Source organism: Acipenser ruthenus, chromosome 46 (genome assembly GCF_902713425.1).
Source record: "Acipenser ruthenus chromosome 46, fAciRut3.2 maternal haplotype, whole genome shotgun sequence".
Lineage (NCBI taxonomy): Eukaryota > Metazoa > Chordata > Actinopteri > Acipenseriformes > Acipenseridae > Acipenser > Acipenser ruthenus.
Window position 1 is genome coordinate 1,343,416 of NC_081234.1, and position 17,026 is coordinate 1,360,441.

The 17,026-nt window shown below is 47.9% G+C and overlaps 1 protein-coding gene across 1 annotated transcript in view; it reads right to left on the bottom strand.

Moving 5' to 3' along the window:
- Window positions 1-17,026, bottom strand: part of LOC117397928 (putative aminopeptidase W07G4.4) — a 28,410-nt gene that overhangs the window by 9,981 nt on the left and 1,403 nt on the right. The window contains exons 2-10 of the mRNA XM_059013534.1: window positions 15,530-15,568; window positions 14,594-14,684; window positions 6,640-6,705; window positions 6,097-6,179; window positions 5,259-5,367; window positions 4,254-4,378; window positions 3,159-3,258; window positions 1,964-2,039; window positions 1,159-1,244 (exon numbers count right to left, since the gene is read on the bottom strand). Of these exons, the coding sequence (XP_058869517.1) occupies window positions 1,159-1,244; window positions 1,964-2,039; window positions 3,159-3,258; window positions 4,254-4,378; window positions 5,259-5,367; window positions 6,097-6,179; window positions 6,640-6,705; window positions 14,594-14,684; window positions 15,530-15,568 (775 nt within the window). The remainder of the gene's footprint in view (window positions 1-1,158; window positions 1,245-1,963; window positions 2,040-3,158; window positions 3,259-4,253; window positions 4,379-5,258; window positions 5,368-6,096; window positions 6,180-6,639; window positions 6,706-14,593; window positions 14,685-15,529; window positions 15,569-17,026) is intronic.

Genomic DNA, 17,026 nt, shown 5'->3' on the forward strand with positions numbered 1-17,026 from the left:
CATAGAAGGACATTACCACCTCCATGCTTGACAGTAGGTATGGTGTTCTTTTCTTTGTACGCCTCACCAGACTTTCTCCAAACTTAACAACGAAGTGATTCTCCTTGAGACACTTTCCTAAGAGTGGCTTGTTCCTTGGCCTGTGACTATTGAGACCTTCACCATGCAATACTCGACCTATGGTTGAAATGGAAACCCCAGTCCCACTTGCAGCCAATTCACTTTGAATATCTTTGGCAGTCAATCTCGGATTGTTATTAACCTTCCTCACAATTCTTCTACTTGTTCTTGGTGAAAGAACCTTCTTTCTTCCAGACCGAGGGAGCGTTGTGACAGTACCATGAGTCTTGTACTTCTTAATAATAGAAACAATAATTGAAATTGAGATACTCAAATGCTTGGAAATCTTCTTGTATCCTTCTCCAGCTCTGACAATAAATAAATCTGCCTAAGGTCTTCCCATAATGACTTATTGGTAATGACAGCAATCATCCTATGCCTAACCCTTTTATACTCTTAAGAATGTTCACCTTCAATCCAACATTTTCTAGACGTTTCTAGAACTAGGTTCTGCATTATCATATTGAAATTTCTAGCACTGTATGTATGTATGTATGTATGTATGTATGTATGTATGTATGTATGCATGCACACACATTTCTTGTGTGTCTCTATTTGCCAAAAAGGCTGCAGTGTGCACGGAGCAGCGTGTTTGTAGCAGTAAAGGCTGCAGTGTGTACGGAGCAGCGTGTTTGTAGCAGTAAAGGCTGCAGTGTGTACGGAGCAGCGTGTTTGTAGCAGTAAAGGCTGCAGTGTGTACGGAGCAGCGTGTTTGTAGCAGTAAAGGCTGCAGTGTGTACGGAGCAGCGTGTTTGTAGCAGTAAAGGCTGCAGTGTGTACGGAGCAGCGTGTTTGTAAGCAGTAAAGGCTGCAGTGTGTACGGAGCAGCGTGTTTGTAGCAGTAAAGGCTGCAGTGTGTATGGAGCAGCGTGTTTGTAGCAGTAAAGGCTGCAGTGTGTACGGAGCAGCGTGTTTGTAGCAGTAAAGGCTGCAGTGTGTATGGAGCAGCGTGTTTGTAGCAGTAAAGGCTGCAGTGAGTATGGAGCAGCGTGTTTGTAGCAGTAAAGCAGCCTCCTGACTCAGTCACATGGCTCCTACCTTTCCCACCAGCAGCAGGGTCTGATCGATGGGCTCCTCTCCAGTGTACTCCAGTTTGATTACTCTGGCCTGGTGACGAGGCACAGCTACAGGAGAGACCACAACAAACAAATCATTGAAACGAGAGTGTCAGTGACAGCACAGCACCAAGGAAGGGCGACACGCAGATAGACCTGCTTAAAGAAGTCTCCATTTATCCCCACACTGACTCTCTTAATGTGTGTGGTAAAGAATGTCCTTTCAAAACCTGGAATGAAGACTGACCCATAAAACGTACACCTATATTGCTTTTGTTCAGGTTAAAAGTTGATGAAGTAAACATGCACAAAATGGGACAACTGTTCTTTTATTATTATTTTACTGATCAGTCACCAAGTCTGCCTGCCCGCATTGCCATTGTATGCCCCGTCTGTCTGCAGTGCCATTGCAGTGCCCCCCGTCTGTCTGCAGTGCCATTGCAGTGCCCCCCGTCTGTCTGCAGTGCCATTGCAGTGCCCCCCGTCTGTCTGCAGTGCCATTGCAGTGCCCCCCGTCTGTCTGCAGTGCCATTGCAGTGCCCCCCGTCTGTCTGCAGTGCCATTGCAGTGCCCCCCCGTCTGTCTGCAGTGCCATTGCAGTGCCCCCGTCTGTCTGCAGTGCCATTGCAGTGCCCCCCGTCTGTCTGCAGTGCCATTGCAGTGCCCCCCGTCTGTCTGCAGTGCCATTGCAGTGCCCCCCGTCTGTCTGCAGTGCCATTGCAGTGCCCCCCGTCTGTCTGCATTTGCCTGGGTGTCCGTCTGACCATTTCTCTGTCTGCCTCTCTCACCGTTGGCGCAGCGGTTCACGGCTGCCAGGCAGGGGTACTCCTTCTCCAGCTGCTTGACGTCACTCACAACGCACACCTGGAGAGAATGATGAGAAAGGTCAAAGCAAGAAAACTAAAGCAAGGAGACGATCGATTCGGACAAATCCTTCCTCAGTGCGGTCACCTGACCTGACCAACATGCATGGGATAGGGTAGGGGATCTCCAAGTAGAAACAAGACCAAAACATCCTTCCATGCAGTGAAACATTACAAACTGCTGAAAAAAGGAGCTTTGGGCAAATCATTTCTATTGAATTTTTTCAATTTATTTCCATTGCTTTATATGGGGGAAAAATGGCACCCTCATACAAGATCATAATGAATTTGCATCTTCCACAAGTCAAAGTGCAAAGACTAAAAGAGGGTTCGCCATGCCAATGTGAATGTGGGGAAGCTATAAAAAAGGCCAACAAGATGCTTGGATATATTGTGAGAAGTGTTGAATTTAAATCAAGGGAAGTAATGTTAAAACTTTACAATGCATTAGTAAGACCTCACCTAGAATATTGTGTTCAGTTCTGGTCACCTCGTTACAAAAAAGATATTGCTGCTCTAGAAAGAGTGCAAAGAAGAGCGACCAGAATTATCCCGGGTTTAAAAGGCATGTCGTATGCAGACAGGCTAAAAGAATTGAATCTATTCAGTCTTGAACAAAGAAGACTACGCGGTGATCTGATTCAAACATTCAAAATCCTAAAAGGTATAGACAATGTCAACCCGGGGGACTTCTTTGACTTGAAAAAAGAAACAAGGACCAGGGGTCACAAATGGAGATTAGATAAAGGGGCATTCAGAACAGAAAATAGGAGGCACTTTTTTACACAGAGAATTGTGAGGGTCTGGAACCAACTCCCCAGTTGTTGAAGCTGACACCCTGGGATCCTTCAAGAAGCTGCTTGATGAAACTCTGGGATCAATAAGCTACTAACAACCAAACGAGCAAGATGGGCTGAATGGCCTCCTCGTTTGTAAACTTTCTTATGTTCTTATGTTCATGCATGAAAGGGTTAAACGGACATAGATTAATAAAGGGGCGATATTGTACGTGAATCTCCTATTTTGTCACATGGGATTCATACAGTACAAGCCATTCAACCGAATTCAAAGAGCTATTGAGTGATTGATGCTCCCTTTACTTACTGTTTTGGGGTCTCACCTTGATGGGGGTGTTGTTGAAGAGCTCCTCAACGTACTTCACTACCAGGGGGGCTGCCATCCTCTCGGGGTCCGAGCCCCCGATATCCCGACACACCACCCTGCGGGGCACGGAGAGGGCGATGGCACACACATATATTAGGGCCGCGCCGACACTACCACGAATTGCTTAAGAATTTATCGCCGATTTCAAAACAAGAGCTGTCCTTCCCTCACCTTTACAATCAAGTACCAAATCGATGCCAATTCAACTTCAATACCGACAGTTTTAAAAGCTGATTGGAAGATGATTTCTCTCCTCCGGGACACTGGCATTTTCCCTGCCGTAACAAGGCGAAGGACAGCTTTTCTTGTTTTGAAATCAACACATTACTGAATGGATTTATTGCATACCTGCCAATAAATACTTCTTAAAGGCAACCGCACACCACTATATATATATATATATATATTATATATATATAAATATATTTCTTAGCAGACGTCTTTATCCAGGGCAACTTACAATTGTTACAAGATATCACATTATTTTTACATACAATTAGATTATTTTTTACATACACTTACCCATTTATACAGCTGGGTTTTTACAGGAGCAATCTAGGTAAAGTACCTTGCTCGCAGCAGTGTCCCCCACCTGGGATTGAACCCACGACCCTCCGGTCAAGAGTCCAGAGCCCTAACCACTACTCCACACTGCTGCCCTATATCTATGTCTATCTATCTATAAAGCTCAAAAGAGCCAGCTGCCCTAAAATAAATAAATAAAATAATTTGACTATATATAAAGGGCAATTTTACGAATTAAAAAAAGTGTAATATTTTTTCAGCCCAAAAACGTAAATCAGTGTCAGCGAGACTACAGCTGTGCACCAGCAAGGGAGTGGGGGGGTGCTTAACTTCATTTCTGAGGATTCATTTGAGACTCCTATCGCAGAGCAGCTCTCAACACACAGGGACAGCAGAACAGACAGCTATCGGGATTGCAGCAATAATCATTTGATTACCCGAATAAACTGGCACTTAAACAAAACTGAAATAAAAACAGCGTTCTGGGTATATTTTCCACCCGATCCCGTTCCTGTTCCCTCCTCACCGGCCGCTCTCCAGTGCGCAGGCTAGATGCTTGATCCTCTTGCCCTCCGCCTCCCCTGGAACCCAGAACCCCAGGGCATCCACCTTGCGAGGCTTCTCTGGGTAAGCCTCTCGCACCTCCAGCGGCTGGGGGGTGGTTAGAGCGAGGAGAGAGGGGAAAGATTAGGTGTAATGGTGCAACATCTCTGGTCAAAAATAAAACCATAATATCATACCTGAAAATTACAACACAGTGAACTTACAGGGTTGCATGTTCCTATTCCTATGTGTTGCTACAACTGTTTACGTAAGGGGTTAGTATTTAATTTATTTTTTTTACATTTTGATCACTTTTGAATTGCATTCCCTGCCTCAAGATGGCTTCACATGTACCCGCACGGACCTCTCAGAACTACATTTCCCATCATCCTCCTGCTCACTGGTAAATCCATCTCACTTACATGTGAGCAGGAGGGTGATGGGAAATGTAGTTCCATGCGGGTACATGTGAAGCCATCTTGAGGCAGGGAATGCAATTCAAAAGTGATCAAAATGTAAAAAAAAAAAATTAAACACAATACACACACCTTACGTAAACAGTTGTAGCAACACATAGGAACATGTAACACAATAAAATAAAAAGGTCCTTATGTGCCCTTTAACCTATTATTACCTGTTCGAAAGCAAGCCACAAAACATTCGAAGCATCCTGGCAGCAAACAGAAAACCATAATCAAAGTGCACAGGACGCTGAACCACGGCAGCGTACAAGTTATACTACATAATGTCATTTTCTGACAATTACACGCAGTGATGGAAATAAGATGCCCCCATTGCATAGCAGTTTGATCCATTCCTGAGAGTAATACGACATACCTGAGCCTGTTACCTGCATACTGGGGCTAAGCAAGCTTGTATTAAAACCTGGAGTGAGTGAAACTGCTAATGCAACTGGAGTCTTATTTCCATCCCTGTCACTTTCTGGAAGTCCCTGGATGTTCCTCTCTTGTTCTCTGTCTGCACTCACCACATACAGAGCGTGCAGAGCTCCCAGCACAGACACCAGCGTGCTCTCCTTGAAGGTGCTGTGTGCGGGACACACCAGCAGGGGGCTCTGCATCCCCGCTTTCAGAGCTCTGAAACAAAAGACAAGGCAAGTGTCAATCCCTGACAAAGCACACTCTACGATCACGTCGAGAGAGAGAGAGAGAGAGAGAGAGAGAGAGAGAGAGAGAGAGAGAGAGAGACACACAGGAGGCAGGCTATGTGATCAGAGAGAAAACGGGGTAGGAACTGGAATTAATAGTTTGTTCTGAACTGAATATAAACTCATATTGCAATCAGGAGAGGGGAAAACTAAAACCAGGGATGGAAATAAGACTCCCATTGCATAGCAGTTTGCTCCATTCCTGGTTTCATTAGGAGTTTAATAAGACACGCCTGAGCTGGTCTCTCTGTACAGTAAGTGCTGAAAACACTTCCGCATTCTTCAGATAAAAGACAGAACTTACAATCAATTCCAATTCCCCTTTTAACCAACGCCAATCATTTTTACGACACACGCTTTATAGAACAAACAGCTATATAACTTGTCAACACCACGTGGGACTAGACAATTACAACACACACATATCAGATCATTTCAGCTTACAATGAATCATCATGAGCTCCTCAGATTTAGAATCTGTCAGGTTATAGATTCTCCCTGCGAGGCTAAAAAGCTTCTCAACAGGTGCTAATGAAGCCAGTGCCGTAAAAGGAACTGAAATGGATTACAAGGGAATGGGAAACGGAAATGGATTTTAAGAAGGAATCGAGCCCGCCCCCGCTCAGCCGTTCCCTGGAAACACAATCGGTTCACGCACCTCTTCATCCCAGCGACGGCCGCGTCGGTGAATCTCCTCACGTCATCGTAATCGCGGTCCAGGGGTCCGGTCGGCGCAAACACCTGCACAGACACCATGCTTTACTTATACAGAATCTCAGCAATTGTGCTGTACAGCGGCTGCGGTTAGTAAAAGACTCTGCACAGCTCCACACGGTGATACAAATAAACACTCTGGAGGGGCAGACAAGTTTGGTTTCTTTTGCTTTTTTCAACTTGCTGTAAAATCGTGCAAACAGGCGCGCATATCACACAAGTGTGCTTATACAGCGCGCAGGCTTGTAGAGTTGGAGAAAGCAAAAAGACAGAACCCATAAGAAATCCAATTAACTTAATGTGGTATTTTTTCAATGTTACAACTTACCTTGCTGGTGTACAGCAAATCAGATTTATAAACATCTTAACCTGACACTCGTCTTCAGCCATGGGGGCGCTTACATCCATAGACAGGTACACAGGCTTGTATATGAAACTGCATTACCTAACACATTGCTTTAGTTAGCACTCCTGACTGCAGACTCACCAATCTGTCCCCTGGAACGCCCGGGACCTTCAGCAGGACCACCTCGCTGTGCACAGCAGCGTCTACCTGTGAACACAGCACAGCGAAGAGGAGTCACCACTCTGAACACAGCAGAGCGAAGAGGAGTCACCACTCTGAACACAGCACAGTGAAGAGGAGTCACCACTCTGAACACAGCACAGTGAAGAGGAGTCACCACTCTGAACACAGCACAGCGAGGAGGAGTCACCACTCTGAACACAGCACAGCGAAGAGGAGTCACCACTCTGAACACAGCACAGCGAAGAGGAGTCACCGCTCTGAACACAGCACAGCGAAGAGGAGTCACCACTCTGAACACAGCGAAGAGGAGTCACCACTCTGAACACAGCACAGCGAAGAGGAGTCACCACTCTGAACACAGTGAAGAGGAGTCACCACTCTGAACACAGTGAAGTGGAGTCACCACTCTGAACACAGTGAAGAGGAGTCACCACTCTGAACACAGTGAAGAGGAGTCACCACTCTGAACACAGTGAAGAGGAGTCACCACTCTGAACACAGTGAAGAGGAGTCACCACTCTGAACACAGTGAAGAGGAGTCACCACTCTGAACACAGTGAAGAGGAGTCACCACTCTGAACACAGCACAGCGAAGAGGAGTCACCACTCTGAACACAGCACAGCAAAGAGGGGTCATCACTCTGAACACAGTGAAGTGGAGTCACCACTCTGAACACAGTGAAGAGGAGTCACCACTCTGAACACAGTGAAGAGGAGTCACCACTCTGAACACAGTGAAGAGGAGTCACCACTCTGAACACAGTGAAGAGGAGTCACCACTCTGAACACAGTGAAGAGGAGTCACCACTCTGAACACAGTGAAGAGGAGTCACCACTCTGAACACAGTGAAGAGGAGTCACCACTCTGAACACAGCACAGCGAAGAGGAGTCACCACTCTGAACACAGCACAGTGAAGAGGAGTCACCACTCTGAACACAGCACAGCAAAGAGGGGTCATCACTCTGAACACAGCACAGCGAAGAGGAGTCACCACTCTGAACACAGCACAGCGAAGAGGGGTCATCACTCTGAACACAGCACAGCGAAGAGGAATCACCACTCTGAACACAGTGAAGAGGAGTCACCACTCTGAACACAGTGAAGAGGAGTCACCACTCTGAACACAGTGAAGAGGAGTCACCACTCTGAACACAGTGAAGAGGAGTCACCACTCTGAACACAGTGAAGAGGAGTCACCACTCTGAACACAGTGAAGAGGAGTCACCACTCTGAACACAGTGAAGAGGAGTCACCACACTGAACACAGTGAAGAGGAGTCACCACTCTGAACACAGTGAAGAGGAGTCACCACTCTGAACACAGCACAGCAAAGAGGAGTCACCACTCTGAACACAGCACAGCAAAGAGGAGTCACCACTCTGAACACAGTGAAGAGGAGTCAGCACTCTGAACACAGCACAGCGAAGAGGAGTCACCACTCTGAACACAGCACAGCAAAGAGGAGTCACCACTCTGAACACAGCACAGCAAAGAGGAGTCACCACTCTGAACACAGCACAGCAAAGAGGAGTCACCACTCTGAACACAGCACAGCAAAGAGGAGTCACCACTCTGAACACAGCACAGCAAAGAGGAGTCACCACTCTGAACACAGCACAGCAAAGAGGAGTCACCACTCTGAACACAGCACAGCGAAGAGGAGTCACCACTCTGAACACAGCGAAGAGGAGTCACCACTCTGAACACAGTGAAGAGGAGTCACCACTCTGAACACAGTGAAGAGGAGTCACCACTCTGAACACAGCGAAGAGGAGTCACCACTCTGAACACAGCGAAGAGGAGTCACCACTCTGAACACAGTGAAGAGGAGTCACCACTCTGAACACAGTGAAGAGGAGTCACCACTCTGAACACAGTGAAGAGGAGTCACCACTCTGAACACAGCACAGTGAAGAGGAGTCACCACTCTGAACACAGCGAAGAGGAGTCACCACTCTGAACACAGTGAAGAGGAGTCACCACTCTGAACACAGCACAGTGAAGAGGAGTCACCACTCTGAACACAGCGAAGAGGAGTCACCACTCTGAACACAGTGAAGAGGAGTCACCACTCTGAACACAGTGAAGAGGAGTCACCACTCTGAACACAGCACAGCAAAGAGGAGTCACCACTCTGAACACAGCACAGCAAAGAGGAGTCACCACTCTGAACACAGTGAAGAGGAGTCAGCACTCTGAACACAGCACAGCGAAGAGGAGTCAGCACTCTGAACACAGCACAGCGAAGAGGAGTCACCACTCTGAACACAGCACAGCGAAGAGGAGTCACCACTCTGAACACAGCACAGCGAAGAGGAGTCACCACTCTGAACACAGCACAGTGAAGAGGAGTCACCACTCTGAACACAGTGAAGAGGAGTCACCACTCTGAACACAGCACAGCGAAGAGGAGTCACCACTCTGAACACAGCACAGCGAAGAGGAGTCACCACTCTGAACACAGCACAGCGAAGAGGAGTCACCACTCTGAACACAGTGAAGAGGAGTCACCACTCTGAACACAGTGAAGAGGAGTCACCACTCTGAACACAGTGAAGAGGAGTCACCACTCTGAACACAGTGAAGAGGAGTCACCACTCTGAACACAGTGAAGAGGAGTCACCACTCTGAACACAGCACAGCGAAGAGGAGTCACCACTCTGAACACAGCACAGTGAAGAGGAGTCACCACTCTGAACACAGTGAAGAGGAGTCACCACTCTGAACACAGCACAGCGAAGAGGAGTCACCACTCTGAACACAGTGAAGAGGAGTCACCACTCTGAACACAGTGAAGAGGAGTCACCACTCTGAACACAGCACAGCGAAGAGGAGTCACCACTCTGAACACAGTGAAGAGGAGTCACCACTCTGAACACAGTGAAGAGGAGTCACCACTCTGAACACAGTGAAGAGGAGTCACCACTCTGAACACAGTGAAGAGGAGTCACCACTCTGAACACAGTGAAGAGGAGTCACCACTCTGAACACAGTGAAGAGGAGTCACCACTCTGAACACAGTGAAGAGGAGTCACCACTCTGAACACAGCGAAGAGGAGTCACCACTCTGAACACAGTGAAGAGGAGTCACCGCTCTGAACACAGCACAGTGAAGAGGAGTCACCACTCTGAACACAGCGAAGAGGAGTCACCACTCTGAACACAGTGAAGAGGAGTCACCACTCTGAACACAGCGAAGAGGAGTCACCACTCTGAACACAGTGAAGAGGAGTCACCACTCTGAACACAGTGAAGAGGAGTCACCACTCTGAACACAGCACAGCGAAGAGGAGTCACCACTCTGAACACAGCACAGTGAAGAGGAGTCACCACTCTGAACACAGTGAAGAGGAGTCACCACTCTGAACACAGCACAGCGAAGAGGAGTCACCACTGTGAACACAGTGAAGAGGAGTCACCACTCTGAACACAGCGAAGAGGAGTCACCACTCTGAACACAGCGAAGAGGAGTCACCACTCTGAACACAGCGAAGAGGAGTCACCACTCTGAACACAGCGAAGAGGAGTCACCACTCTGAACACAGCGAAGAGGAGTCACCACTCTGAACACAGTGAAGAGGAGTCACCACTCTGAACACAGCACAGTGAAGAGGAGTCACCACTCTGAACACAGCACAGCGAAGAGGAGTCACCACTCTGAACACAGTGAAGAGGAGTCACCACTCTGAACACAGTGAAGAGGAGTCACCACTCTGAACACAGTGAAGAGGAGTCACCACTCTGAACACAGTGAAGAGGAGTCACCACTCTGAACACAGTGAAGAGGAGTCACCACTCTGAACACAGCACAGCGAAGAGGAGTCACCACTCTGAACACAGCACAGTGAAGAGGAGTCACCACTCTGAACACAGCGAAGAGGAGTCACCACTCTGAACACAGCACAGTGAAGAGGAGTCACCACTCTGAACACAGCGAAGAGGAGTCACCACTCTGAACACAGCACAGTGAAGAGGAGTCACCACTCTGAACACAGTGAAGAGGAGTCACCGCTCTGAACACAGCACAGTGAAGAGGAGTCACCACTCTGAACACAGCGAAGAGGAGTCACCACTCTGAACACAGTGAAGAGGAGTCACCACTCTGAACACAGCGAAGAGGAGTCACCACTCTGAACACAGTGAAGAGGAGTCACCACTCTGAACACAGTGAAGAGGAGTCACCACTCTGAACACAGCACAGCGAAGAGGAGTCACCACTCTGAACACAGTGAAGAGGAGTCACCACTCTGAACACAGCACAGCGAAGAGGAGTCACCACTGTGAACACAGTGAAGAGGAGTCACCACTCTGAACACAGTGAAGAGGAGTCACCACTCTGAACACAGCACAGTGAAGAGGAGTCACCACTCTGAACACAGTGAAGAGGAGTCACCACTCTGAACACAGCACAGCGAAGAGGAGTCACCACTCTGAACACAGCACAGTGAAGAGGAGTCACCACTCTGAACACAGTGAAGAGGAGTCACCACTCTGAACACAGCACAGCGAAGAGGAGTCACCACTGTGAACACAGTGAAGAGGAGTCACCACTCTGAACACAGTGAAGAGGAGTCACCACTCTGAACACAGCACAGCAAAGAGGAGTCACCACTCTGAACACAGCGAAGAGGAGTCACCACTCTGAACACAGCGAAGAGGAGTCACCACTCTGAACACAGCGAAGAGGAGTCACCACTCTGAACACAGTGAAGAGGAGTCACCACTCTGAACACAGCGAAGAGGAGTCACCACTCTGAACACAGTGAAGAGGAGTCACCACTCTGAACACAGCACAGTGAAGAGGAGTCACCACTCTGAACACAGCACAGCGAAGAGGAGTCACCACTCTGAACACAGTGAAGAGGAGTCACCACTCTGAACACAGTGAAGAGGAGTCACCACTCTGAACACAGCACAGCGAAGAGGAGTCACCACTCTGAACACAGCACAGTGAAGAGGAGTCACCACTCTGAACACAGCGAAGAGGAGTCACCACTCTGAACACAGCACAGTGAAGAGGAGTCACCACTCTGAACACAGCGAAGAGGAGTCACCACTCTGAACACAGCACAGTGAAGAGGAGTCACCACTCTGAACACAGCACAGCGAAGAGGAGTCACCACTCTGAACACAGCGAAGAGGAGTCACCACTCTGAACACAGCGAAGAGGAGTCACCACTCTGAACACAGCGAAGAGGAGTCACCACTCTGAACACAGCACAGCGAAGAGGAGTCACCACTCTGAACACAGCACAGCGAAGAGGAGTCACCACTCTGAACACAGCACAGCGAAGAGGAGTCACCACTCTGAACACAGCGAAGAGGAGTCACCACTCTGAACACAGCACAGTGAAGAGGAGTCACCACTCTGAACACAGCACAGCGAAGAGGAGTCACCACTCTGAACACAGCACAGCGAAGAGGAGTCACCACTCTGAACACAGCACAGTGAAGAGGAGTCACCACTCTGAACACAGCACAGTGAAGAGGAGTCACCACTCTGAACACAGCGAAGAGGAGTCACCACTCTGAACACAGCACAGTGAAGAGGAGTCACCACTCTGAACACAGTGAAGAGGAGTCACCACTCTGAACACAGCGAAGAGGAGTCACCACTCTGAACACAGCGAAGAGGAGTCACCACTCTGAACACAGTGAAGTGGAGTCACCACTCTGAACACAGTGAAGAGGAGTCACCACTCTGAACACAGTGAAGAGGAGTCACCACTCTGAACACAGCACAGCAAAGAGGAGTCACCACTCTGAACACAGCGAAGAGGAGTCACCACTCTGAACACAGCGAAGAGGAGTCACCACTCTGAACACAGCGAAGAGGAGTCACCACTCTGAACACAGCGAAGAGGAGTCACCACTCTGAACACAGCGAAGAGGAGTCACCACTCTGAACACAGCGAAGAGGAGTCACCACTCTGAACACAGCGAAGAGGAGTCACCGCTCTGAACACAGTGAAGAGGAGTCACCACTCTGAACACAGTGAAGAGGAGTCACCACTCTGAACACAGTGAAGAGGAGTCACCACTCTGAACACAGTGAAGAGGAGTCACCACTCTGAACACAGCACAGTGAAGAGGAGTCACCACTCTGAACACAGCACAGCGAAGAGGAGTCACCACTCTGAACACAGCGAAGAGGAGTCACCACTCTGAACACAGCACAGTGAAGAGGAGTCACCACTCTGAACACAGCGAAGAGGAGTCACCACTCTGAACACAGCGAAGAGGAGTCACCACTCTGAACACAGCGAAGAGGAGTCACCACTCTGAACACAGCACAGCGAAGAGGAGTCACCACTCTGAACACAGTGAAGAGGAGTCACCACTCTGAACACAGTGAAGAGGAGTCACCACTCTGAACACAGCACAGTGAAGAGGAGTCACCACTCTGAACACAGCACAGTGAAGAGGAGTCACCACTCTGAACACAGCACAGTGAAGAGGAGTCACCACTCTGAACACAGCACAGTGAAGAGGAGTCACCACTCTGAACACAGCGAAGAGGAGTCACCACTCTGAACACAGCACAGTGAAGAGGAGTCACCACTCTGAACACAGCACAGTGAAGAGGAGTCACCACTCTGAACACAGTGAAGAGGAGTCACCACTCTGAACACAGTGAAGAGGAGTCACCACTCTGAACACAGTGAAGAGGAGTCACCACTCTGAACACAGTGAAGAGGAGTCACCACTCTGAACACAGTGAAGAGGAGTCACCACTCTGAACACAGTGAAGAGGAGTCACCACTCTGAACACAGTGAAGAGGAGTCACCACTCTGAACACAGTGAAGAGGAGTCACCACTCTGAACACAGTGAAGAGGAGTCACCACTCTGAACACAGTGAAGAGGAGTCACCACTCTGAACACAGCACAGCGAAGAGGAGTCACCACTCTGAACACAGTGAAGAGGAGTCACCACTCTGAACACAGCACAGTGAAGAGGAGTCACCACTCTGAACACAGTGAAGAGGAGTCACCACTCTGAACACAGCACAGTGAAGAGGAGTCACCACTCTGAACACAGTGAAGAGGAGTCACCACTCTGAACACAGCACAGTGAAGAGGAGTCACCACTCTGAACACAGCACAGCGAAGAGGAGTCACCACTCTGAACACAGTGAAGAGGAGTCACCACTCTGAACACAGCACAGTGAAGAGGAGTCACCACTCTGAACACAGTGGAGGAGTCACCACTCTGAACACAGTGAAGAGGAGTCACCACTCTGAACACAGCACAGTGAAGAGGAGTCACCACTCTGAACACAGCACAGTGAAGAGGAGTCACCACTCTGAACACAGTGAAGAGGAGTCACCACTCTGAACACAGCACAGTGAAGAGGAGTCACCACTCTGAACACAGTGAAGAGGAGTCACCACTCTGAACACAGTGAAGAGGAGTCACCACTCTGAACACAGTGAAGAGGAGTCACCACTCTGAACACAGCACAGTGAAGAGGAGTCACCACTCTGAACACAGTGAAGAGGAGTCACCACTCTGAACACAGCACAGTGAAGAGGAGTCACCACTCTGAACACAGCACAGCGAAGAGGAGTCACCACTCTGAACACAGCACAGCGAAGAAGAGTCACCACTCTGAACACAGCACAGCGAAGAAGAGTCACCACTCTGAACACAGCACAGTGAAGAGGAGTCACGTTTTGGCAAAGCTAGAATTTAAAAGAGGATATCTGGTACTACACTAGTTTAAAGAAATCTGTTTTTGCAGATCTTTCAGATGCACTTTCATGGTCATGACACCTAACAAAGGGGAGTTGTGAAGCCCAGGACTGTGTGAAGGGTGAGTGGGAGTTTCGATCCCTGCTTCAGGACCATTGCATTGTGACTGTATGGCACTGTAGAGTACATGAGGTACAGAGGAGAGGAGAGCCCACCTGTTTGTATTCCTTGAGGGGGGCCACCAGGCACTGGAGTGCAGCAGGGAGCTTCTCTATGCAGTCTGTCACCAAGACTATCCCATCAAACCTGCAGCAAGAGTCTCACGTCAATAAAGGCACCAAATATTAAATAATGTTGTTGAAAATGTTAATTAGTGGGAGAGCAATACTTCTACCATACATCAGTCTCAGCATCAGGGGTGTTAACAGATTCAAACTTTTAAAATTCATCTAACCCTTACAGGGATGGAAGCAAGACTCCTGTTACAGAGCAGTTTCACCCACTCCAGGTTATACTAGGAGCTGGATTAGCCATGTTGTGTAGGCAACAAGCTCAGGTGTGTCCGATTAAAGTCCTAGTAAAACCAGGAACGGATCAAACTGGAGTGGGAGTCTTATTTCCATCCCTGCGTTATGTGAAATGTGTGAATGGTAGACGCTGGGCATCGCACTGACACAGCAGTAGCTCTATACAGGGTGAGGTTGTGTATTTAATATGTATTCATTATCTGTGCCATATACACGATAGTGCTGTATGCAGTCTAACACATTCATATTGTGCCCTCTGGTTTTAAACTCTATTGGAGCACTTGTTAAGGGTGGAGCTGCACAAACCCATTATTCGGACTGAGCTCGCCGCAGAAATCAGCTGCTTGGTTTTGTGATGATCGCTGCTTTTCTTAGACTGTGGAGAACAGCGATCCACACAAACCCAGGCAGCTGTTTCTTCACTCGTTTTACTCTGAATGGTAAATCAGCCCGATAATCTGTTTGTGTAGCTCTAGCTATGGGTTACCATTCCTGACACAGTACACTTTCACCTCTGAAGGGTCTGGTGTATGATAGGGATACATATATATATATATATATATATATATATATACTGCGCTAAAGGCTGCTTTGAAAAGCTCAGTGAAAATTAATCAAACTCACTTCTTATCTTTGAGGTCAGTGGCAAAATCAACTGGAAACCTGAAGAAAAAAAAAAGGGGGGGGGGGGGGGGGGGGGGGAGACAAATGACATTTACATATTTATAACATAACTTACTGTAGAATTGCAGTGAAAAAAAGGTGATTCTTGCTGACAAGTTGATTTGTGGAGCACGTGGATAAGGCTTGGACTGTGCACCAATGCAAAGTGCTTTACTCAGCAGCTGCACAAGACGTGAATAAATACTGATGAGCAAGAGTCATGTGCGAGACCAGACTTCTCACTTCCTTATTCTGGTCTTTACTGGTACTATTGTTTGTTTTTTAATTCCTAGCTGATGCAGAGAGTCAGAGAACTCCGTATGCAATGCAAGGGATTTATGAGGCGTGTTCTCCTGGTACACCCTGGGTCCCTCGTTACTGTGGAAGACTTTACTTCAGCATCACTGCAGATTAAAACCAGCCAGCACCGCTGAACCCTGACAGCGACGGCTGCTTTCAATAACACACCCTCCACCGTGCCAGGACCGTGGCAGACTTCATCTTCCACGGCCACCACAGTCTCCCGAGCATGCTTGGGATGAGCTTGAACACTGCATTTGACATCACGAGCCTGCACGATTTGCATGAAATAAGAATGACTTAATACACTAACATCCCTTGAGACACCTTCCGGCACCTTGTGGAGTCTGGGCCACTATACAAGACATTATAATTATAAATTGACCTCAGGTCTGCACAGCGCCCTCAATATATAGCGACTGCACTGCGTCTTCATCCTGCTGGGGAATCCGACATGCAAACCCTAAAGATCACCGTCCCAAGAGATCACTGTTACTGATTAGCACACTGTAATGCAATAATAGCACTCTCCCTGTCTGCACTTGAAGGACGTGCCTACTGTAGAAGGCGCTCTGTAAATGCAATCGCCGCCAGCATTTTAAGTCCCAGACGGTTTGGGGTCGTATGGGAGATTTGGATGCAAAATGTGGGGCGTAAAACAAATTCACAGACTACATGTAAACACTATTTCCAATCACTACAAAAATATATATAGAGCATCCGCGAGTGGTTCTGAGGTCTGTTTTGTGCTATAAATTATTTTACAGTACAAGTTCAACACCATGAATGAAACTTAGTATTCAGACTCACTCAGGAGTAAGAAAAAAAATGCAAATCTTATTTATAATCAACTTTGAAATAAGTGGCCCAAAGTGATTTAACCCCTTAAATACCCCAGTTACTTATTCAATTTTCATTAATCGGATAACATGCCAACTCGCTATCTGTGCCATGTGTGTCAGCTGTTATGACCCTGAAATCAGTGTTGGGCTGAGAAAAAAAGAAATGAATATTGTTTAGGAGCTGCCCCTCTATAAATATCCACAGAGAAATTAGCAGCCCGCCGTGATTTAACCCATTACACACAAAGCCAGTCATTCAGTTTGGAGCAGATCAAAGTCTGAATAAAAAACAGGCGAATAAGAAACAGGCGAATAA